The sequence below is a fragment of the Macrobrachium rosenbergii genome, chromosome 18 (assembly GCF_040412425.1).
Source record: "Macrobrachium rosenbergii isolate ZJJX-2024 chromosome 18, ASM4041242v1, whole genome shotgun sequence".
Classification (NCBI taxonomy): Eukaryota; Metazoa; Arthropoda; class Malacostraca; order Decapoda; family Palaemonidae; genus Macrobrachium; species Macrobrachium rosenbergii.
This window is the reverse complement of record NC_089758.1, coordinates 3,300,658-3,326,621: the sequence shown is the minus strand read 5'-3', so window position 1 is coordinate 3,326,621 and position 25,964 is coordinate 3,300,658. Positions and strand designations below refer to the sequence as shown.

Here is a 25,964-nt window from a genome sequence, read left to right as displayed (position 1 = left end):
CAGCAGTGAAGGTGCATTTCTCACAGGTGTATCGTGATAAAGGCTTGGACATTTCTCCAGGTTCCTTGTGAAAAGACCAGCACGAAGATGCAAATGATGAAATTAAATAGATGTAAGGGGCGCACAATGACTGTAAGTTACTTAGCCGTGGTGCCAAACCATGAAATGAAACAGACGAACCTGATTCATGTAGCAATCCCAGTTGTCAAAGCGGTGCTTGATATGCAAATAGTAGGTGTTTACTAAGTTCAAATCACAGACTCTGTCATTAACGCTTAAAAATTCAATTTATCATCACATCACGAGTACAGGCAGAGAAATGGGTTTTGGATATGAAAACAATGTTATTTTGAAATAAATAATCTACAAGCGAACAGAGAAAGCTGAAAATTCAAGGGAAGTATTCCGCCAAACACTCACGACTGTAACTGATTGTTTCAGCAAAAGAAAAAGAAAAAGGTGGAATTACTGTACCTTATGTATTAGCATAGGAGTCAGCCAAACGGAAGGACGAATGAGAATAGGGAGGAAAAGGTTGCATCTGGAAATACAGAAATAACACATAAGGATAACAAGTTTTGGGGGAATAAGGTCATTGGGAGTAATGAATATGGGGAGAATACTCGCTAATTAGCATTAACAGCATTATCATAACAGACACCATATGCGATGCAGTGAAATGGATCTGGGGAAATTAGACGCCACAGATGCGCTCTGCAGTGATTGGCTGCTGCCCGCAGTTCCTGCAGGCGGCTTCAAGATAGGCTTGAGAAACGGGAAAAAGATGACTTTCGTCGATGTCACCGTTATTCATGACACTGCTGTCACAACCAACAGCAGCTGGGATAGTATCAAAAGCAAAAGCAAGAACTCAGGTGGCGGGAAATGACAGCGGGAATGTCCTCATTCTAAAACTGGTCATCGAATTTTTCCCTGATCTGAACTCTCATTTCCAAGAGTGACCATTTGCTGTCTTCTGCTTTGGTCTCCTGTGTATGTGTTGATATTTTCAGGAAGGTATTAAAAGGCATTCCAATTTGAATTCCATCTTTAACCCCAATATTCAAGGAGAAGGAACCTTCGCGTACCTGCTGAAACACCTTGAATAGCCTCCGCGAAAGAACAACATGTGTCAGCAACAGATGACTGTGTACTCAAGGAGAGGAAGAAGGTGCATAGTGCAAGTTTTCCTAGATACAAATTGGAGGCGATAAATGTAGCTCTCTCACTCTTTTTCTCTCTCTTTCTGTTACACACACACACACACACACACACACACACACGTACACACACATTTAAGATCATCCTCCCCAATAATTAATTTCACATGACGACAAGCTCGAAGTGATATATGACTATCAAGCGTATTACGCCAGAACAGAAATAGAGTATTTACTTGTCTGAGATCTAATTTGTATTAAAAAAACTAAGTATTTTTTGAAGAAATACTAGATGGGATTACTTGTTAGCTCACAGATATTCTTACAGGTAAAATCAAACATAATAATAGAAAGTATCATTATTATTATTCAGAAAAAATGACGTTAACTTTAGCAGTTACATGGAAACACACACAGCCTCTCTCTCTCTCTCTCTCTCTCTCTCTCTCTCTCTCTCTCTCTCTCTCTCTCTCTCTCTCTCTGGTAGTACCGTTAATGAAACTCTTGCATTTTGTGCTTTAAAGATGCTGATACTAGCGATATGAAGTAGAAATAAGCACGTAGAAGTAACATAACTGAAGAGAGAAAACGACGAATTTAAAGGGATTTAAGACAGTATATCTAAAGAATATACGCATCATAAAAGCATGATCTTATTAAGCCGCATAGCAATTAGCATGAAAAAGATACGAGGAAAACAAGTGATGGAGGATTATGCAGTAATTGAAAGAATGATGTAGCTAGGAAATACGAGAGAGAGAGAGAGAGAGAGAGAGAGAGAGAGAGAGAGAGAGAGAGAGAGAGAGAGAGAATTAACAACCTGTGAATATATTAAAAAGAAGCAAACAGACAAGTTAAATGAATAAATAAATAAATAAATAAATGAATAAGTAATATGGGGGAAAAGGGGAGGAAGGCGCACAAAAATGAAGGGAATAAATAACACGCAAGGAAATAAATAACCATAATAATCATAGAGGAGGGAAAGGGAGAGTGAAATAAAACGAATCACTGGAATAAGAATGAATGATAACTAAGTCGACAAAAATGATCATGATAATCATGGCTGGGGGAGGGGGAGGCGCCCCCTAAGAAAAGAGAGACGCAGCCACAAAGGGTCGAACGAAATGTATTAGTGTGTGTGTGTATGTATGAGTTTGCGTATGATGAATCTCATTGTAAAATGCTCTTCACAAAGTCATGCTTTTAGTTTTCTGTAAAAGAAAACTATTGAGATGGCTTTGTCTATCCGTTCGCACTTTTTCTGTCCGCCCTCAGATCTTAAAAACTACAGAGGCTAGAGGACTCAAATTGGTATGTTGATCATCCACCCTCCCAATCATCAAACATAACAAATTGCGGCCTGTAGCCTCAGTAGTTTTTTTTTTTTTTTTTTTTTAGTTCTATATAAGGTTAAACTTAGTCATAACCGTGCTTCTGGCACCACAACAGCACAGGCCACCACGGCCAGCTGAGCGTTTTATAGGCCGTAGCTGAGTTTCATACAGCACTATACGCAGTACAGACAACTCGATTGCGCCGAAGAAACTTCGGCGCATTTTTTACTTGTTTCACCTTGTACTTGAGTTCGTCTGCTTCGTGCTTATGGCATTTTATTGGAGATTCAGTGATCAGCAAATCCGAAATCAGACTCATTTCAAGATGTCTGAAGACAGTTTGGCGAATGTCTGGAGAGAAGCGTGGCAACGAGATGATTTTAAAGGGAACAAGTTGCATAATCAATACGGATTACTGTGATCAACTGTTATGACAGAAAATGACGGTCTTGGTAATGTTCGTGCTCATAGCGAGACAGAAAGATCTCTTAAAGGTGTTAGTGTTGAATGGCTTTGGGGAGGGGTAAGAAAGAGCGGTATTGTTTGTACTGGTTATCTACGCGGCAAGTCTCCTCTTACTGATGTTATGACTGGTGAAAAAAGGGCGATGGCAGTGTCGTAATGGTTAGAGTTGTGGTGGTAATGCTCCGCAGTACTTGCAATGATTACTTATCTGTAAATTAAGGAATTTAGAACTATTCTCCTCTCTTAATTGTCTGTAGAGTCATTTACGGGCTTTGGTTGGAGCTTCATTTCTCAGTGACATAATTATGCCGTTTTGAATCTACATCATTTTGTAATGCATTAACGTTTCTTGCCTCAAAAATTATGCTTCTAGTTATCATTACTCTGCATACATGTTTCACCAAGCCATTTCTTTTCTAGAGAAAAGGAAAACCAGTAATTGTACTGACTAATCATCATAAAAATTCTTTGTTGTCCGTTTACTTAAATGATCAGCTACTAGCCTTTAAAAAAGGACAGTTTTAAGAGAAGATCTCTGGAAGAAAATTACGGTAGGCTAATATTATTGAACGTAAGGTTTGCTCTTAGCCGATTCAGGTTTCAGAATCACGTGCACAGTCCACATTATTTACTTATTCATTTGTATATTTATTGATTGATTAGTTGGTCTATTTATCAATTTGTTTTTGTCATTGACTCCACATCGTTTCTTTCCTCAAAACTAGATCTCTCTAAATACATGTCAGCGTTTGGGAGGGTGGACAATGAATTGGCTTTTAGCCAGTAAATTATTCCGTGAGAGACACATGAGTTCTTTAATAACAAGCTATGAAGGGGCCTTTCTCTGAGCCCCATCTGCTCTAAGTTAATACCCAAATGAGAGAGAGAGAGAGAGAGAGAGAGAGAGAGAGAGAGAGAGAGAGAGAGAGAGAGAGAGATTAGCGCCATAATTTTATAGCAGTTCAAATCACTCGGAGACATTTGTAGATAGACTATGAATAGGGTCGATCAAGAAATGGGCACATAAGAATCACATGAAATAAAGAAACAAGATCCACAACGCGGCAGCCTTCATTCTACTCCGGTGCACGCGAGAATAATATAGACAGCTAATACACACAGACATTTGTAAAATGTCATTAAGGGCATTCGCAACCATGAAAAGTGCTTTCCCTTTTTACGGGAAATAATGAAGGAGCTAAGAACATGAAAGGGGAACTTGGAGTGTAATAAACTTGTCTCTTTAAGAGACGAGAAAAAACCGAAGACTAAGAACAAGATGATGATAAAGGCGATAGATAATGTTGACAATATGAACTTCTCTCTCTCTCTCTCTCTCTCTCTCTCTCTCTCTCTCTCTCTCTCTCTCTCTCTCTCTGCGGGCCAACAAAGTCAATAAAGGAACACTGACACTCGAATGTCGTCCTTCAAATGTCATTTGCCCCAGCGCTCACGACTCCCATGACGCGCTGATTGGTTCAAACGGCTGCTTGGGTTTTTTGGATGGTGGACGCACCAGGTTATCGACTCCAAGGACTCGAGTCAAGCCTTCTTCCTCCTCAAGTCGGCGAATTCCTCCCCAGGAGATCAAACTTCCTCCACTGACTTGCGTACCTTTGCTTTTAGCTTTCGAAGTCGAAGATGATTGCAGAATCATGCGATATTGCTATTCTATAACTACTCTCGAACTTTGCGGGGCTGTTTTCCAAAGTGCGTTTGCTCCCTGACATATATACGGCTTTCAGGTCTACACCCACACACACACACACACACCCAGTTTTTAAGACGCAAACATACCGCACATAGAGAACAACGATATTTCTGCTTTATAAAGATACTGCCATGTTTTTAGCAAACTCTTTTAGCATTGAAAAATCGAGAGCAATAACGAATCGACAACAGGAACACAATAAAAATGAAAGATGTTCCTTTGTTGGTAATTTAGACATTTAAAGACAGAGACATATTAAATAATTACTCGACAACTGCTTGGTATTTAACCGTGTAAAAAAGAAAATAAAAATTCCTAATATATATGAGCTCGTTAGCGCTTTCAGCCAAAGGTAGGAATGACATTATTAACCAAAACGTAAATGTTGTTTGTATATACACATATACATACATACAAGCATATATATATATATATATATATATATATATATATATATATATATATATATATATATAGATAATAGAGAGAGAGTAGAGAGAGAGAGAGAGAGAGAGAGAGAGAGAGAGAGAGAGAGAGAGAGGATTCTAACCCCAGGTCTCTCCCTGCGTTCTGTAACACCGCTAATAGGGTCCCATGTCCTATATCCCATTACAACCACATAATGTACGGTAGAAGACTCAAGTATTCCTCCTGCACGATATTAGCTGAGTCCTCTTTTAGTAAAAAAAAAAGTTCGAGTGAGGACACGTTCATATAAAAGCGTATTTATCTATGTATATATATATATATATATATATATATATATATATATATATATATATATATATATATATATATATATATATGTATGTGTGTGTGTGTGTGTGTGTATGTGTGTGTGTGTGGGTGTGATTATCTTAATTACTATTTATGCATAATGAAGAACAAGAAAACAATTTAGTAAAACTCTTATCCACGCATATTAAATCACGATTCCCCAAAAGAGCCCGAACCACATTCTTATTGGCTTTTGACAGCAACTGACCCAGGAAGAAGATTGCTCACGTAGTGAAAGAAAGCTCAATAACTGTCCATGAGTTGTTTCTAGTTCGTATCTGGGTTCAGGTTCCTTAAAAACGACTAATTCCGGATCCGTTCACATGGCAAACCCATTTGTTGTAAGGTACACCACTTTCAATAAGTCTTTTCGGTCTAATTGGTATTAATTCCTCCCGGCAACTCTTTGCTTATTTAACGCAACAACGGAAGCCGAATGTTTCAAGCCCTGACTCGCTAATGATTAGTCCTAATAGTTTATGCTTTCCGTAAACAGCCAATAATTTGATATATGTTGGCAACAAAAGACAGAAAACTCACCCTTCATAATTGTCATTGCTAATTACGATATTTTCAGATTATGTTCAACATTTATGACCTTGACATTTGACCTTGCAATGAAACATTCCCTTTTGTGTATCAGTGTAACACGGGAATAGCACCAACCTGGCGTAGGAAATTCTGGCCGGGAATAACCTCCGTTTTCTGTGTTTGCGAGCGAGCGGTCGCTTTTGATGGAGGCCTGGTATGCCTATACCTCCTCTTGCGGCGGACAGAGACAACGGGGCCGGAGATTTCAACCCAAACAAAAAGAGAATCTTCGCCATATGGAGGGGTAACCATTTAGAATGTGATGGGAGAGGGCTTCGACTTTGCTGTGCGTTTTTAAATACACTTCGAGCACCGGGTTCACTTTCTTTTTGATGTAAACGCGTTGAGAAGCAAAGCCTCTAGAATTTTGTCGTTCATTTAAGGGAATAATTCGGGTTTACTGCTATCGTTGCGTCTTTACTCTTAGGAATATCGCTTTTACTAAAACCCTTTAGAGGTGATAATATCAAAGAGGATGTAAAGATACAGACTACTCAGAATACACAGATGGATTTCGAACGGTACTCATAAAAAACACTTTTTCTCCTCCAGACTGTATGTTCACAAATTTAAATCTGTTTACGGGGCCACGATCAAGATTCATCCGTAAAAAATTTAATGATAAAACGGTAGAGGCTTAAATTTAACTTTTTATTTTATGGATGTAGATATACTTGTTGTTTTATTCAGCAGTTACCGTGATTGGATGCGCACTGCTTTGTAAGTTAACAAGTACTTGGTCCTGTACTGCGTGCGTCGTTATCGTTAAACACACGTATCAACAAATATACTGCTTCTAGACCTATACACCCTATATTGCTTATAGATATTTGTTTCTAAAGTAATAATAATAATATGTGTCCATATATTATTCCACGTATGTGTAACGACAAATGTGTACAGGTAATAAACTCCGCGTTGAGACTTGCCGTCGTCCAGCCTGAGACTAGCTTCTCTAACTGCTGGCCCCGATGCAGAATGCAGAATAAGGTGACTTGAATCGAAATTCTGGATGGCACGTAGAGTCCCCAGGGTCGGGACTTAGCATCTGGTCGTTTCTTGCATTACCGTAATATTGGACGTTATGAGTTGCACTAGTAATAATCATTTTGTATAAACTGAATCATAAAAGGAATATTGTAATGTAGTATGTTTTCTCTGGGAATGTACTCATAAAGCGACAGCCCTTTCAAATGATTTCTCCAGCACAACTGGAAAACATTTTTACTTAATTAAAAAACACGAATGGCTGCGCACTAACATCTATTGTATACAGTTTGACAATGTTACGCCATTTTCGTTCTGTTTGCCTCAGAAATCTTGTTTTCCATTGCCTTTTGTGTCGAAAGAAGTATTATAGAAATGATTTCAATCCACAGTAGTGACAGTAAAGAGTGACGGCCAGAAGTTGGAAAACTCTGTACTTACCTTAACTGCGCGCTGATCGGCCGCTACTGAATCTCTAAAACCGCCGAAGATGCAGTGCCAGTTACAGATTCAGTCAATCAATCAACCAAGTTTTCACGAGGAGTCGTCTAAGCCAGCTACAGACGTCGCCTGCAAATTGGGGATTCTCTGATGATACTGATTTCCACAGAAAAGAAAAGAAATCTGTGACGAGAATCATAGTTTGAACTGCAAAATATTCTCACGTGGTTGCATATGTAATCCACAGATAAGCAGCAGATCAACACGATATAGAAACGCAAGAACTTCATGCATACTTACAAGTGGAAGTTATGGAACATGGAGCGGAAAAGAAATTTTGAGTAATGACACATTGTACTCAGTGACAAGTTTCCTCGTTATTTTCAGGGTTGTCATGAATCAGAAGCTTATCAATTTACGACGGAACAAATTCACAGTTTTATCAGATTCTTACACACGGAGCCCATCAAGGCTTTTGACATTAATATTTCATAATAAAACTTGATAAATATGTTTATCCATCGTAATATTCTATATCAGCAATAGATCGAAGAAGATGACTATTGAAGTACTATTAATGTTAATTTGACCATTTAAGAAAATAAGTTTTGTATATTTAGATTACGTGTAATAATCATTTTCCAACATCTGATACTTGATATACAAATTATTTCTTATAACTAATTATAGCTATTAGAATCTAGTTATTTATGTTTTAAGAATAAGCTGCTAATCTTTGAATCGACACTCGACTGGATACATAAAATACAAATGAAATTCCATTTTTATTTCTTTCTTTTCACGTGACAGTAGAGTAAAATAGTGTATCTCCCGTATATTACTAACAAATATTTACAACCCGACTTTTTCGTTTGGTCTCATATTCCCAGTGACTCATTCCACAAGTGGCCCTGACACAACCAAAGAACAAATTACAGTAAGTGTATTAAGCAACAAATGTACTGCGTCCTCGTGACAGTATTAGTGGTAGTAGCGGTAGTAGTAGTAGTTGTAGAAGCAAGTGGGATACGCCTTTGCAACGGCTCCTAACGTCACTCGTCCCACTGTCTGTCTCCAAAAGAGGAAGAAGAGGAAGGCATCATCCGGGGAAGATTTTTGATGGGCAGCCATAACTTTGAGGAGAGAATATATATTCCTGTGGAGGGGATAAATCTGAAAGCTGTCTTCACGAAGTGTCATAAATCAGAAAGGGGGAAAAGAGAGATCAAGCAAAAATCAAGCTAAGTAGGAAAAAGACCGAAGGGTTAACATCCTCCTCCGCCATTTTCTTCGCTCAAGTTTCCTCACGTGTCTGGTCCAGAGACCTTCGCCAGGAACACCAGGCCACCTGGTCGTCATTCATTCGCTCGCTGCGTTTAGAAATGATTCTTTTATTGTCTTTTTTTTTTTACCTTCTTGTCTTTTTTCGCAAAGCTGACAATGGCTAAAATGATGTCGAAGAGAACAGCTACCACAGAATCTTGATTACAAAGTCCAAACTACGTTGCACACGACACTTCCTATCATCATGGAATCACTGCATTGTACAACATTGCGTGGTGTGTATTTCTCGCAGCATCGGTCCTAGTCTTCCTTCGGTTGGGGGTAAGACAGGACATAATATACCCTGAAACACTCGATGAGGCCTACTGCGCAGACGAAGGCGGTCACTCCGTAGAGAATTTTGTCAAAAGGTCCACCTTTTATGTGCACAGGCAAGCTATTGTTTACCTGTTGGAGCAAATAACACCAAATATTTTAAACATAATCACGCGCGCCGCACACGCACACACACACTCGCATATGTATATATATATATATATATATATATATATATATATATATATATATATATATATATATATATATATAATATGTATAATATATATATATATATATATACATATATAAATATGTATAATATATATATAAATATATATACATACATGTGTAGAATCTACTGGTCACTTTTACCAGATACATAAGTAACTGTAATAGCCACAAAACTCTCTTAACTTTTTCGAATTCTTGCACTTGGATCTTAAGGCTTTGTAGTGACAAGCGTATCCAAAAAAAAAAAAAAAAATCGTGAAGAATTGAGAAAGTTAAGAGGGCATTGTGGCTATTACAAATACATATATACATATATAATATATAAAATATACATATATATATATATATATATATATAAATATATAAATATATATATATATATATATATATATATATATATATATATATATATATATATATATATATATATATATATATATATATATATATATATATATATATATATATTTATATTACCACAAATAATCAACCCGTTTATATCGAATTCACTCACCTAACCAGAAATAGCTGAAGGGATAAAGTCACTGCCACCCATCTATAAAATCAAAAAGGCATAGGTTCGAATTCTGGTAAAGGTAAATGCACCTATCGTTTATAATTCCAAGGTCAAGCGAATTTGGTTTAAATAGGTCATTTTTGGTTTTATACATGGAATCATAAACACATCACGCATAAAATTAGTAACAAACTATAAAACAAATATATAATATATATATATATATATATATATATATATATATATATATATATATATATATATATATATATATATATATATATATATATATAATGTGTGTGTGTGTGTGTGTGTGTGTGTGTGAACTAATGAACACGTAAACATGTGTTTCACAGGAAGAAATTTCTGACTCACATCGGGATCGAACCCCAATCTCTCAAATGAGAGGCCAGGGCGCTACCTGTGTGGGTCAATTGGTAGTGCCCTGGCCTTTCATTTGAGAGGCCGTGGTTCGAACTGGATGTGAGCCAGAAATTTATATATATATATATATATATATATATATATATATATATATATATATATATATATATATATATATATATATATAGAGAGAGAGAGAGAGAGAGAGAGAGAGAGAGAGAGAGAGAGAGAGAGAGAGAAGTAATCAATCAATATTTTACGTCATGGAGCAGGTTTCTTGAAGGATTTATGTCCTTGACATACTGTGTGGGTGTAAGGCAAGGCACATCGTAGCAAGTCTTGAACCCCAGAGTAAGGTATTAAGAAATCTAAGAACTACTAAGCAAGATATAATACTTCTATGGACACAAATCATCCTTCATATTATTTACTGTTGCAGCAATAGTTGACACATATGAAAACCTGGAAGATTGCAATTATAATCCAGTTTGCAAATGAAAACTGAATGTATCAAAAGGCACGAATAATGGAAACGTTAAGTGTCAAATAAATCATTTTTCTTGATCAAGCATACTTCAATTTCTATCTATCTATCTATCTATCTATCTGTTTATATATCTATCTATCTATCTATCGTCGCTGTGAAGAGTAAAATGAAGATAGTGTGCTAATCCGGTGGCCATTTACAACTGAGTGGACAGGTGGGCACAGACCGCGAATGAGCCTTGGGCACAGTAAACGTGATCCGAGCGCTGCACCATTCAGCTATGGGTCCCAGTTAGCCCGATTGCACCTTACAGAGGTGGGTGGTGGGTCGATACTTAGGAATGGGTATTACTTATCAAGTTGCAAGAGCACAGATGTACAGCTTTTGTTTCTGTTATTATCATTGAGTGATTGGTATCTCATATGAGTTCTGGCAGTATCTTTACTAGCTTCTGGACAAAAAAGATACGCTAAATAGAGTTACTGTAATGGATAATGGTGACAAATTCTCTTACTTAAAGTTTCTATCAGATATTGATCCTACTGATGAGATTCTAAAGGTGAGATTCATCAGGGTCGTCATCCAGTACAGGTGATGCAGATGAGAAAATTCAAGTCCAGCATGGAATGAGGCTTCTTCTGGAAGATTTGCTGTGATATTCAAAATCACCCAAAACCGTCGTGGTCCAGTTCCCTTCGTGAAATTACGATGAGTTTCTTGCTGGAAGAGTTCCACGTAAACGGAAAGCTGCTAAATATTTTATTCTTATCTCACATTCTTATATGGAAATATTTTTCATTTGTCTAACGGATTTAAATATGATTTTGACTTTGTTGTTGAATAATATGTGAGACGTGACTTTGGTACAACAGGGAATTTGAATGAAGCCAAAAAAAGTTGTCAAAAGTTTACAGCAGAAACTTAGGTCGCAGCGAATTAAAACTTATGTCGGTGAAAGTTTTAGGAACAGAACGACGAAATTGCAAGAAAAATAACAACTGAACAGGCCAATACAGTTACTAATATCGTCCAACGTTGAATGCATATGTAACACACAGGACAAGGGGGCACAACTATTGAAAAGGCAGTATTTCTGAATAAAAGGAGAAATGTAAGAGAGATTCAGAGGTCTGCGAAAATAATAACGAAGAGGGACATTTGGGGTGAGGGTGAAAATGCTGTCATAGAAGCTAAATTCAAAATCTGGTAATAAGACTGCGTACGGAGGGAACAGATGAGCTAGTTTCACATACCTGTCTGTGCGGACGTGAGGACGTCTGTATGTTTGTTTGCGTGTTTGTGTGTGTTTGTGTGTGTGTGTGTGTTGTTGTTGTTGCTCCAGCTGTCGAAATTTTTATCTGAATCTATTTATATTTATCCTTTTCATATTCATTTCCATTATTCGCCGATCCTGCACAATATACCGTTATTGAAAAGTCGTTGCATGAAACATATTGGTCCCTACATCAAGAAAAACCTTTTGTTTATATTTTATGCTTGAAATACTTAGGGAACCTCGTTGTTGCGCCATGACTTTGTTGCGTCACACTCGCCATCCCAGTCGCTTTATTTACAGTTTTATTAATCACAGATAATAGATGACTGAAACGTTATAGACAACATTAGCGGCGAGCACGGAGACAATGACAAGAATAAGTTCGGGGCTGAAGGAATATGAAGTTCAGTTTTGGATCCTGATTCGACAGTTGACTTGAAGAAGAGTGATGAAGCAACAGTGAAAATAACCACTCCTCCTCCTCCTCCTCCTCCTCCTGGAGGTTCGGGACGACGAAAAAGAAAGTCGGGCTCAATCGTAATGATGTCGATGAGGGCACACCCTTGAGGGTTTGAGCAAAGAACGGGAAGGGCGGCGGTGTAGATAAGGTCATGGCGATTGGGTTCAGGTTAATGAGGGGATGTCGGATGTAATTGTATGTTATTTCCTGGGGTGTACTTTATCGGCAGCGTCATGGTCTCCGCCATTCTGTGCAATACATCAGCGTCGTCGTAACTTGTTTGTCAAATTCCTCTGGGATCATCGTTGATTTTGCATTAGAACAGAATTATTATCATCTATCATCATTATGCTCTAATCTGTGGAATTATCATCATATTCGAAAGAAGGCAGAGGAAATGGAAGAAAAACGAGAAAACGAAATAGCTGAGCATTTTGGGAAATGCGATCTTGGATCGAGGCAAGGAGCTCGTCTTCATTTCGGGCAGTTTATTGAAAGACATCTTGAACAATTTCCCGAAACAAAACAAGAACGATTTCCGAAAACTGCCCTCAGCTCCAGAGCCGCGAGGAAAACTGTATAATTTGCAACTGTTTATCCGCACAGCTCTTCTTACACAGACCTGGGGTGAGTTAAGTGGCGTTTAATGGGCTAAATACAGTTGCAGCATCAAAGAAATATCGTGCACTACTTATTAATGAAATAATCATTTAATGAAGAACTTGAAACTGCGAACTTCAACTATTCAAGTGTTTACCTGAACGACCCCCTTCCCGCCAAGTCCCCCCCCCCAACTCTTTTACCCCCCCCTCTCCCAACAGGGGTAAGGATGGGGGTCGGGGTGGGGGAGGGAATTGATTCTAACCAGATGATCGAACAGGTTAGACACGCCCCTGTGTCCCCCCCTCTTCACCCCCACCCCTCACCCCTCACCCTCACCCCTTGAAAACATAAGCTGTATTAATGGAACCCTCCTATCCCTTTACAGTTTCCATTCGATTCCAAAATAAGTGGGAATAAATGAATAACGAATAAACAATACACAAATAAAAGTTGATAAGGATGAAGGAAAATGTATGAACGCCGGTGACGAATTTCCTCTCCTTTAATTATTACGTCCACTGATGAATTTTCAGGTATACACGCATGCACGCAAGTCACAAGCTTGCACATTCACATACACAAACACACGCACAACATACGCACACGCGAATGCACATAAACACGCCATCACTTACTCATATGTGTTTACATACACAGGGGGCAATATATATATATATATATATATATATATATATATATATATATATATATATATATATATATATATGTATGTATGTATATATATTATTGCCTCCCTCTGCCCTCTCCCTTTCTCTTTATCCTGTTCCCTCACAATTCCCCTTTTTTTTTCTCCTTGGACACTCCCCTTCTTTCCCCTCGCTTCCCCTTTCTCTTTGGCAACCCCTTTTCCCTTATCATTTCTGCAGTTTATCTTAGATTTTGGGAAGGTTGAAGTTACACATGATGTAGCCAGCGTCTCTCTCTCTCTCTCTCTCTCTCTCTCTCTCTCTCTCTCTCTTTCTCTCCATTACATATGTTATTTCGCCTGTTTTCTTTGTTCCTGATCTATTTGGTTTTATTTTTACAATTTTCTTTTGTCTTTGTTTGCTGCGATGCTTTTATTGCAAATGTTGACCATAAGGGAGAAGGGGGAGGTAGGAGGGGGTGGGGAGGATGAGGTTTGGGGTTGAGTGAAGTACCATCGCTTTTAATGATATGGAGATTTTTTTTTTTTTTTTGCGCGCCGGATCAGAGCCGGCGCGCTGCTGCTGCTCAAGAGCCGGCGAATGTTTTAACAGACATCGTCAAAGGACGGGTCCTTATTTCTTTCAAATGTTACGAGTGACGCTTAACCTGGTAAGGACAGAGGCGCGATGTCAGACGCACCTGTTCTAAATACATTGAGGATTTTGCGGGGCTCTTTTTTTTTCCCAAGTAATGTAATGCTAGAAATTCTGCCTCTGTTTAAAAAACAATGACAAACAGCAGGATGGAGAGAAGCACGACATCTGTTTTCAGTAGTGTACGGGCGTAGAAGCGTCAGTAAATGGCGAAGGTAAATTTTTTACGAGATGAAAGAAAACTCATCAACCACTCTGACTCAATCATCACAAAATATACAGTCATGAACAAAGGTTAAGGCTAGTTATGGTGTTATCATATAATTGCATTAATGACAATCGAGATCTTAATGTAAGATAATAGGAACACACATTGCAACATTTTCAAGTAAATTCAGACTTTAGATAAGAATAACACTGAAATCCTCAAACTGAAGTCACAGTAAAATTCGTGACATTCTTGTTCTTCTCTCTCTCATACATTAGGCTGTTCCCCAAAACAGGGACAGTACACAAATGCCTTCTCCAAACAGACGGAAATAAAGGGATTTTCTGTTTTCGAATCAACTTGACAACATTTAAGGAGAGTTGGCGTATTTTCTTGATTCCTAAAGCTGTCGTTAAGTGTCTCTTACATGGGAGAGAGAGAGAGAGAGAGAGAGAGAGAGAGAGAGAGAGAGAGAGAGAGAGAGAGAGAGAGAGAGGTCTATTGTTTAACGCTTCATGAAATTCGGTCGACGAGGAAACAGTTTATAAGTGTGAGTTGCAACAGAATTCACAGCAAGAGGAGCAGGTATTATCATTACATTTCCATTACAATTCCATTACATGCTTCCATAACCATGTGTCTATTCTCACAAACACACACACATATATATAAATATATGTACAATATATGTATATATATATATATATATATATATATATATATATATATATATATAATTATTCATATAGTATTTTATCAAACATTTATTGGTAATAGAATTAGAACGACTATATATCATTACATTTCCATTACATGCTTCCATTACCATGTCTCTCTTCTCACAAACACACACACACACATATATATATAAATATATATACAATATATATACATATATATATACATATAATTATTCATATAGTATTTTATCAAACATTTATTGATAATAGAATTAGAACGACTATACGTCTACGAAGCTGTTGCTTTACGGAAGTGAACTGGATGAGTATCAACGCACATTTACGTGCGGGGATAGGAGAAAGCAAATGACTTGACAAAGAGCATGGCAAAGCACATACTAAGGAGAATTTTCTCACCATTTATCTTTTCAAGAATAAACGTGGAACTAAAGGAGGCTTTGCTAGTCTCGCGGGAGAGTGTTGCTGGTAGTCCCTAGAAAACAATGAAAGATATCGTATCAGTTCCGCCGTGGGTTCACCGTATTATGCCAAGGCGATGAGAGACTAACCCTTGTCAATTGCAAATCAATTGCAAATTGCGCACACAGGTGTGTCGTATGGATTCTCGAACGCGTTCGACTTGTTTTTCATGATAAGCTGTTAAAAACAACCCAGATTAACTGGAAATGCTGCAAGGACAATGCATAGATTCTGACAGAGCAACTACGAGAATCAATAGAGATTCTGTGAGAAAAGGGGTAGTATTGCCGAGCATTCGTCTTTGTCTGCAGATTTTGATTCAGCCTTCAAGATTATTGAACCTCGTGAGGGCTGTTCGACTCGGTACAAAGCTGGGGGAAGGGAGCGATGGCCCCCTATCCACGTATACAAGTATTTAACACACCCAAGGAAAAGCCCGATGAGAGAAGAAAGATGTTGTGTTGTTTAAGTAAGTGCAAGGTAGTAGTGTGGAGCAGATTATTGTGGAAACTAGATATTTTCTGCCTTCTCCACCATGGAGAACAAAAAAAAAAAAACCTACAAGTACCGGAAAAACTATTTGGCTGCTTAGAAGCAATCCAGCCCTTCCAGGATATTTTTCTGCGTGCGTTTTACTGCTTGTTAAATTTCTGCTAAATTCAACTGGATGGATTGTAAATGATCATCCTTGATTAGAAAGTTTCAAAGTTTAATGAACATGAAGATCAATAAGGATGCATTAAAGAATACTTGGTTCCATTTGACATGTTCAGAAAAATTCTCCTTATCCTCACTGGCAGTTGTTTACAAGTGATAAACCAAAAGTTTACTAAAGACCAAAATTATAACAATATTACAACGGTCTGGGGAGAGGGAACGAGAGAGAGGTCCCTATACAGCTCTAAGGGGAAAGCAGGCGAAGGTTAGTGGCGAGAACTGGCGCCTGGGAGGCGCCATTTTCTTGTGCTTGTGAACGTGCATATGCATGCGATTGTATGCTTATGCACATGTACAAATGCACTTCCACATTCATCAGTCATTTCATCTGTCAAGCTATCTGTCCACGAACACTTTTCCTTCCACCGTCCAACCGATGATCGGTGATGAACGTCTGTGTCACGACTTCCTCAGGCTCTTAGCAGACCATACACTCATTCGAATTCATCAACAGCTCATCGATGACCTTTGGGGAGGATGCATTGATCACCTTTCTTTTGTACGCATTCTCGCATTTCGTGTTTAGTAAGGTGCTATCGTTCCAATAATGAGCTGATTCTGTCCAGTATTTCATGGGACTCCATTTCCTCTCCTGAACCTCCTCTGCATTGCCGAATCATCTCCAAAAGACGCAGACCCATAATCGTATGCACGCTGACCTCTTCACCTTTAAGCCATATTTCTTCCACATGAACTATGCAAGTGTTCATTCGTCCACTCTCCATTCAGTTCATCGCCATAAAGAAGTTGGATAGAAAATAAAAGTTAAAAAATCATTACTGATGTCCCAGATTTTGCATCCCGGACACTGATTTGATTCCACAGTTTTAGCTGATCGTCACTTCCTTCTTCCCTCACCAACAGTAAGATTGACGTTCTCTCATTTTTCTATTATTCATGGCACTGATTTCAAAAGACCCATATGAATCAAGCGCTTCCATTCTTATTGACGTTTATGATTGTCTATAACTTACATTTACCGCTGTAAACTTAACTTTGTTATGAAAACATGGAAAACACCCATACTTTCCGATCTGAAGAACGGCTCTTGTAAAATAAACAGAATATCTCATACATTTAAAATTTGACTTAAATGTAATTCGCACCAGAGGAAATTTAGTCAGTTTTCATAATGCCATTTTATTCAGATTTTTTTTTTATCGCTGTTAACTAATCACTGAAAACGCGGTTCTTTGAATCGCAATGCTGCTCAAAGTTGAGGTGTCGTCGCTTGTCGCTAATCACGTTTAAAAGGATAGACGAACAAAACGGCAATTCGTAAATAATCTACCGTAGTGCGTTAGGTTTTAAACTGGAGCACATCTGACGGTTATTTCTTCAGCGCTAATTTTCAGGCTTTCACTGAAGCTAATGAAACTAAATAAATAAACATAAAAGGTATTTAGTATACAAGAATAAACACAGTAGAAATATAAGGCGTTATTATTTGCAATCAAGTTCGTGAAACCACCTGTAAATCTTGACGTGACAAACAAGAATGTTACCATATCATAAACATTTATAAAACTACACACATACACATATACATACATACATACACACACACATATATATATTATATATATATATATATATATATATATATATATATATATATATATATATATATATATATATATATATATATATATATATATATATAATGGAACTGACTGAAGGGTAAAAGAAAAAGAATAAACTATGGAGTCACGGGGACCGAACAAAGTGATTCTGACACCCTTTGTCCTTGACGATAATTATGAAAATGATAATAATAAAAAGGGAAAGGGGTCCACAGTAATATGACCATGTATTATGATTTACAATGTATTAGAGACAAACTAAAAATAGGTCGTTCCGAAGTTCTGGTCGATCAGGTCTTGGGACAGACCTGTTTCAAAGAAATGGCAAACTGTTAAACCTCTGGGACTCCATAGTTCTGCAATTAGCCTTATGCTGACTGCACCTACATCAATAATAATAATAATAATAATAATAATAATAATAATAATAATAATAATAATAATAATAATAATAATAATAATAATAATAATAATAATAATAACGTTGAAAGTTATGGCTGTTTCCACGGCGTTTAATTTGTATAGTCTTCTCTATTCGTCTTACAATCTCCTTTTCACCAGTATGTAGCTGGCATATCAAGTTTCCTGAGGACATATAAAGACCTCTGTTGTCTTAGGTTTATAACCTAAGTCATCAGAAATCTTTATGTGTCCTTAGGATACCTGATGTACCAGCTACAAGCTGATGAAAAGGAGATTGTAAAACGAATAGAGAAAAACTTTGTACCAACGAAATGCCGTGGAAACAGCCATAATTTTCAACGCTGCTGCCCTCAGAGACCTCCTCCCTAATAATAATAATAATAATAATAATAATAATAATAATAATAATAATAATAATAATAATAATAATGAAATAAAAAATCGGAATGGAAGGCTGACTTGTGAAGAACCTAAATAAGGAATTGAAATGGGAGAATGAGAATTGACCTCACCTGGAACATCGCCATCTTTTGCAGGAGAGGCCTTGGGACGGCTCCGTAGAAGCCCTTGGGCCCTTCCAGCGTCTTGGCGAAGCTCGTTCCTTGCGGGTAGTGAATTATCGGGTTCTCGGCTGCCTTCCCGAATCTCTGTTTCAAGATGAGGCAAAAGGTTGTTTAGTTTCATGGACGGGTCGTGTGAACTTTGTTTCTTTTCTAAAATTAAAAAAATGACTGGAGTCTCTCTCTCTGTATTTATAGAATTGCCAACGTCCTGTAGTTTCATGGACGGGTCATGTGAACTTTGTTTCTTTTCATAAAAGTATAAGAATGATTGGAATCTCTCTCTCTCTCTCTCTCTCTCTCTCTCTCTCTCTCTCTCTCTCTCTCTCTCTCTCTCTCTCTCTCTCTCTCTGTATTTATGGAATTGCTAACGTCCTGGTTGGCTGTTCTGTTTAGGTTAAGCCGGCCTAACGAAAAAGGGACCTTCTTTTTTACTTTGTTTTATTTTTTTCTTGAAATTCGAGTTCCGCTCTGTTCATAAATGAGATGCGAGAGTCAACAGCTAAAACTGAACTTAGTTACCTGTATCAGAGTATACTTCCCAACTGTACGTTCCAGTTGCTGCATGTATACAAAATCAAATTTAGTTTTTGAAGCCCGATTAACTGCTGGGAATGTTGGGTTTCCATAGACTTAAATGAGCAAGTACACTGGGGAAAGTGACAATAATGAGGATAAGGGTTTCTTGTATTAGGTGCCAGTGTTGAATGGATGGAGGAGTAAAGTGTTGAATAAGAAGGTGAGAAGATGAGTGGCTTTGTCTATGCTGATAGCTACGTTTATGTAAAAGTGAAACTGAAATGTAATTTTGCTTGAAGAGGAGAGGATGAGAATGCAGCACACAATCAGTGTGATTAAGACAGGCCAGTTTGAGGAGAAGGCAGATGAGAAATGGACTATAAGGTTAAAAATACCGAAGTGGAAGGATTTAACTAGGCATTAAAACAAGTTTTTCAAGGACTGGTTAACCGAGACAAGCAAGAGTTTGCAACTATCAGCACGAAGAAATGATCAAAATTCTAGAGAGGTAAAAGTTGGCATTTGAAATCAGTTTCATTGACCGAGAAAGACACTGAAGTGGAGTTGCAGAACAGAGGCAATAATATGGTAGCTGAATACAGGAGGATGAATAAGGTTGTCAAGAAGACGGTGAGAGAGGAAATAATGTGGATGAATGAATATACAGGGATGAGTCTGACCTCTTAAGAGAGGAAAATAATGAACTAAAGATGAAAATGGAGAAATGCTGTCCGAAAAGAATTCAGTCCTGCACCGAGAGAGTGGCCATTTTCAGGAGACGTTCAGTATTGAGGACAAACGAGAGTCCGAGCTGAGTGACGCCAGACTGGGAGGGCCAATCTGAATTTGATGACACTTGGGGAAGTGATTGCTGAGGATGTAATGGGGACAATTAAAAAGTCTGAAGAATAGAAATGCACCAGAAGCTGATGGGATTATAAGGGAAATGGCGTGTCATTGAGCAGTTCATCTTTGTGCATGAAATATTTGTCGTGTTTTTGAAGAGGGACTGGGTCTAAGGGAATGGTGAGAGATCTGACTGTTTCTTCGTGAACGGGAAAGTCTGACAGAGGCAAATGTTAGAGTAACAGGTACAAAGCGTTGAATAATATACAAGAAAAGGTGTAGTGTGGGCTTTTGTTGGGGAACGACCATAGGAAACAGGCTGTTAAAATGAATTGTCCGGGAAGCATATGTCTAGTTACAAGCGCTGTATAGAGTAAGAATTCTATATTTGAACGACGTGTGGTAAAGATGTTAGCGTACGAGAAACATTACTCAAAGTGATCCGAATGGTTTGGTCAAGTGGAAAAAATGACGGTCGATAGACTGGCACAAAGGGTTTATAAATAACTAATTTTGGCTGGAAGGCGGAGGAAGTGGCTGAGAAAGTGCTAGGCAGATGGATAGAAAGAGATTTTGGAACAAAAGGACCCTCAGTTTATAAAGTGCGTGAGTACATAGACGGAAAAATTAGGGTCAGGCAAATATATCGTGGGGATAAACGCGCTGATGACAAGTTTTCTGAGTAGGGATATGAAACGACCGATGTTTCGAAAATTTTCCGCACACACACACACACACACACCCATCTTATCCTTATACTGCAGTTGACAAATAAACTTGGCAGTAACTGAGATTTTCTTCTAGGGGCAGCCAGTATTACAGGGAATTGCCCATTGATGATATATATATATATATATATATATATATATATATATATATATATATATAAATATATACATGTTTATACACATGTATATATATATATAAATATATACATATATATATATATATATATATATATATATATATATATATATATATATATATATATATATATATATATATATATATATATATATATATATATATATATATATATATATATGTTCGTAAAAACGAAGACGTTTGATGGGTAAAGTCAGCGAGGCTTGTTGCTGCACCTGTTTATGCGCACGTTTCCTATGTATTAGTTTTAAGTTAGCTTCCATATGGGCTCACCTTATCATGCAAACTCAGTAAAACCATTAATAAACAACCAGTTTCAAAAAAATTAATTCGCGTGAATAATTCACTTACGGCGTTACAGAAGAAACCTGGAAGAAAGCAATATCCTTTTGCATAATTTGACAACAAAGCCTTAAGACACGCAGTACGGTTATTTATATAGAAGAGAGAAAATAACACTTATCATCAATGTAATCATTCTGGAATAAAATATTAGCATCGCTGAAAATGATGTAAACCAATATTATCTTTAAAATAATAATCAAGTAGCCAAACAAATAACTCTACGGTATCCACTCTCCCAGTTTAGGAGGCCCGCCACTTTGGCATGCAATGGTAAGAACGCTCGCATACGCGGTCTGACACGAATAATGCATTGCTGTGGTTATAAGTTATGTCTCCTATTTTCACCGGGAACAAACTACGGTTACTTTTTCGATGTGACGACTTATAAGATGAACCAAAAGGGAAAGGAAAATTAGTCCGAGCGAACTTGGCAAGGGAAGAACGCAGGAGGAACGTCAAGGTTTATAACTCGTCAGGCTCTTCTGTGGGAACGTCCGCGACTAAATCGCATTCTATTAATAAAATTTCAGTTATGGTGTAAGAGGTTTTGTAATAATTAGATGAATTATATGCATGAACCAAAGTGGACTGAAACACAATTGATTTGTGTACTGCTGTACTCAAAATCTATAGATAGGTCATGAAGACTAGCAAACAACAAACAAATAGAAACCAAACAGTAAAAACCTGAGCCAGCTGTCAGTCTTTTCGATCATGCATCTGTTCTTCCAGAAGCTATGATACCCGTGCAGTATTATGCATACATACATAGGCTACTTACGCATGTACACACACAGACACACACACATATATATATATACAGTATATATATATATACATATATATATATATATATATATATATATATATATATATATATATATATATATATATATATATATATATATATATATATATATATATATATATATATATATATATATATATATATATATATATATATAGAAGGACAGGGTGACAAGGAGACAGCCGGTCATCAAAAGGCGATACATTTATTGCCGACGCGTTTCGTAACAACAACGTTACATCATCAAGGCTAAAAGAGAAAACAACACAAATTAAAAACACATGGAATATAACTTTGACTTTAAGAGTCTCAACAAATTATACAAAACTTACATTAAAACAAAACAAAATTTAAAAAGCACCTGCTAGACTAAAGGCTGAAGGCTGAATGATTCGGAAAGGAGAGAGAAGCATGATATCGAATGAATACTGAAAGCATAAGTAACAAATCACATTCCTACGGAAAACAATAATTAACACTATGAATGGTCATTAGCCATCTTACTTTCAAAAACAGCTTTGTTTCTGCTTGTGAGCAAGCATGGGCTGCAATATCATAATTGGACGGTTGGCAAGTATTTTGGCCAGAAATAAATTTCCGATATCAGCCGAAAAAGATCTTGAGTTTGAGGAAAGAATTCAAATATATCGACCTCAATCAATGCCCCATTCCTTGATATCACAAAGAGGGCAACTAATTCAAGAATGGTGAATCAGCAGGCTAGATAAACTTCTTCTTCATCCTTACCGCTATCCCTAACCTAAGGGGTCGGTTGTTTTAGTGAATCTTCTCCAACTATCGAAATGCGTTTTTGGGATATTTCCCAGATACTGATCCCCAAGGGTTTTAGAGGGCCGTTACCTAGGACTAATATTTCTTGGGGGTCATTATCTTTATGATATTTACAGTCTTTTGTTTATGTTTTTACGGTAATCCCCAACGGGCTTGTACTAAACACGCCGCAGAGGTGGATACATACCGGGTTAAAACCTTTTTGGGGTCACTATCTAGGAAAGATCCCAATTTTGTAATTCAGTGCATGAGATGAGGTGCCCCTGACGACATGGGAGAAGTAAAATGAATGTCTTCCATCTGCGGCAATTGCAGTCAGTTTGAAGCTTTTCCTCTTGAAGTCATTCACACTTCAGGGCTTCAGTGAGCAAGTTTGGGTATCATTATCAGGAAGATAAACTTTTGCTTGGTCATCATTGACTTGATACCGAGGACACAAAGTAGGTATGAGACCCCTTAGATACACCTGCGAGCGCAGTTAGGGTACAATTCATTGGCTCTCAAAATTAGTTAGAGAGAGAGAGAGAGAGAGTAACTATAACTATTTCAAAATAATTCAAATTTGTTAATAATTATACTCCGTATTTTACTCCTTTCTGTCTATACTGTAAATGAATGCACGTACTGTACATTCACACCACACACACACACAAACACACACACACACACACACACACACACACACACACATATATATATATATATATATATATATATATATATATATATATATATATATATATATATAAACATGTATGTATGTTTGAGTACATTCGTACAGACAAACCCACCCGAATGAGTGCACTTATACATAAATTACACATAACGATCAAAGATCCATTACATTTCATTTGGTAAACAATGTCTCAGTCTTGCTCTTAACAGCAAGAGGGAAATGTGGTGTTGGCTACAATGCGTCAGTTGGATCGCCAAGTAAGGCTTCCCGACAGTTGCCAAAATATGATATTCGAGTCACAATTTTCTTGATTGTTGATTTTTGTTGATTTCTTGCTGGTTTTTATTTTGAAAAACAGAGATGAAAACATGGAGAGTACCGAGAGCTATCAGTTAAAAGGAGCTGAATAACAAACTGATTATAGAATTTCAAGTATTTTTTTACGATATCGTAAACTACTTTGGGCGTGGTTAAACAAAAAATATGATTGGGTCATTAGTACTGTTTTCACGAAAGTATTAATGCATTTAGCATTACTCTAATCTTTAATATATCAATATTATCTGCCAAGCTTGATTGCCACGTAGGCGCGCTCACGTATTCCCGCAGACACAGACAGACGCGCGCGCGCACACACACGTATACACACACACACACACACACACATATATATATATATATATATATATATATATATATATATATATATATATATATATATATATATATATATATAAATAACTGCATGGGTTAAAGATCAATCTCAGTCTTGTAGCTGTTTTCTCTCAGTAACTAGAACTTATACTGAACGGTTAGTTGGATACCGTTCACAAGAATTAGCGACTGCAAATTTCAAAGAGAAAGAAAGGGCATGTGAATGAGTAATAAGATGTTCTCCGGAGAGCTCCGAACAGGTTTGTCTTTAGAATATACTAAATATGGGACATAAGCCACTTCCAACAATTGTTGCTAGGAGGCAGGACAGGTTTGACAAAACGAGCCGAGATAAAGCGTGAAAACGACTGAGTCTAACCGCCCTTAAATGACAGTAAAATCAAACCTTCATGATGATTGCAACTTGTCGGCGGTTTGAAATACGTTTATTCATTCGTTACTTTTACTTACGCTGGGAATCTCCAGGGGTGATGGCGCCGAGAGCCTGCCAGTGAAATTGTTGAACTTGTATTTCATTTTCGCTTGTTTGAATCAAACTTCTACTCAACTGCAATGCCTGCAGTAGCTTTCAGGGCTCCTCGGTGATTGCTTTCTTTTTCAGAAGAATCACAGTCGAGTGTTCACAGTTTCAGTCGATTCACTGTACTCTGCCACCCCAAAGTCTCGCTCAGGCTGTGCTCTGCCTGAGAGCAAAGTGTGTAAGTGTGTGTTCGTATGTAGGCGAGAACCAGTTACTTGGTGCTTGTGCCTCTGTGTGTATTTCTAGGTTGACGAGGGGGGTGGGGCCGGTGGGATAAGGGGATAAGGTCCGAAGGGCATCAGGGTTCATGGTGGTCGAGAAGGTGGGGTGAGGTGTGTGTGTGTGTTTGTGTCGGAGGGGGAGGGGGCTAAAGATGCTAATTCAAGTCGTTGCAAACGCTGCTTCAGCCGTCGTGCTGAAGTTTAGCGAGAAAGCAACTTTTGCTTCAGAGTGTAGCATCAGCTGAAGCAAGTCCGGGATGTCATATCATGGTACGATCTGTGCGAGCATATCACACATGATAAGAGGACAGAAATAATTATTCTGGTTTCAGTCCAGTTAAACTTAAGTTCGTCGTGCTAAAGTTTACGCAGGAATTTCCAAATGGTCTTCAAATACTTTACTAAAATTATTCTTAATCCCTTGATATAGTTTAGAGGGTTCAGAATTACCTATGTTATTTCAGTAAAGTTCTGGTAAAATAATGAAAACTTTTGACAATAAACAAATATTTTGAGGATAAAACGCTTTGCATATGAATTAATCATACATTATAATTTGGAGTACAATAGTGAATAACTATATTTAAATCATACATGAAATAATATTTACAATAATTCTGGCTAATATAGTGGGTTTCTTGATAGAGGAGTTTCTGCAACGTTTTAAAAATTTTAGCACAGATGTAAAATTTTTGT

The 25,964-nt window shown here is 37.5% G+C and overlaps 1 protein-coding gene across 2 annotated transcripts in view; it reads right to left on the bottom strand.

Annotated features, from left to right (window-relative positions):
• Positions 1 to 25,358, bottom strand: part of LOC136848041 (cytochrome c oxidase subunit 7A-related protein, mitochondrial-like) — a 64,397-nt gene extending 39,039 nt beyond the window's left edge. The window contains exons 1-3 of one of the 2 annotated variants that reach the window (XM_067120108.1): positions 24,978 to 25,358; positions 18,934 to 19,068; positions 8,242 to 9,200 (exon numbers count right to left, since the gene is read on the bottom strand). In XM_067120108.1, coding sequence (XP_066976209.1) covers positions 9,054 to 9,200; positions 18,934 to 19,068; positions 24,978 to 25,043 — 348 coding nt within the window. In that variant the 5' untranslated portion in view covers positions 25,044 to 25,358 and the 3' untranslated portion in view covers positions 8,242 to 9,053. Of the gene's footprint in view, positions 1 to 8,241; positions 9,201 to 18,933; positions 19,069 to 24,977 lie in introns of those variants that run through there. The other variant, XM_067120106.1, reaches the window with a different exon arrangement.
• Between the last annotated feature and the right edge of the window lie 606 nt (positions 25,359 to 25,964).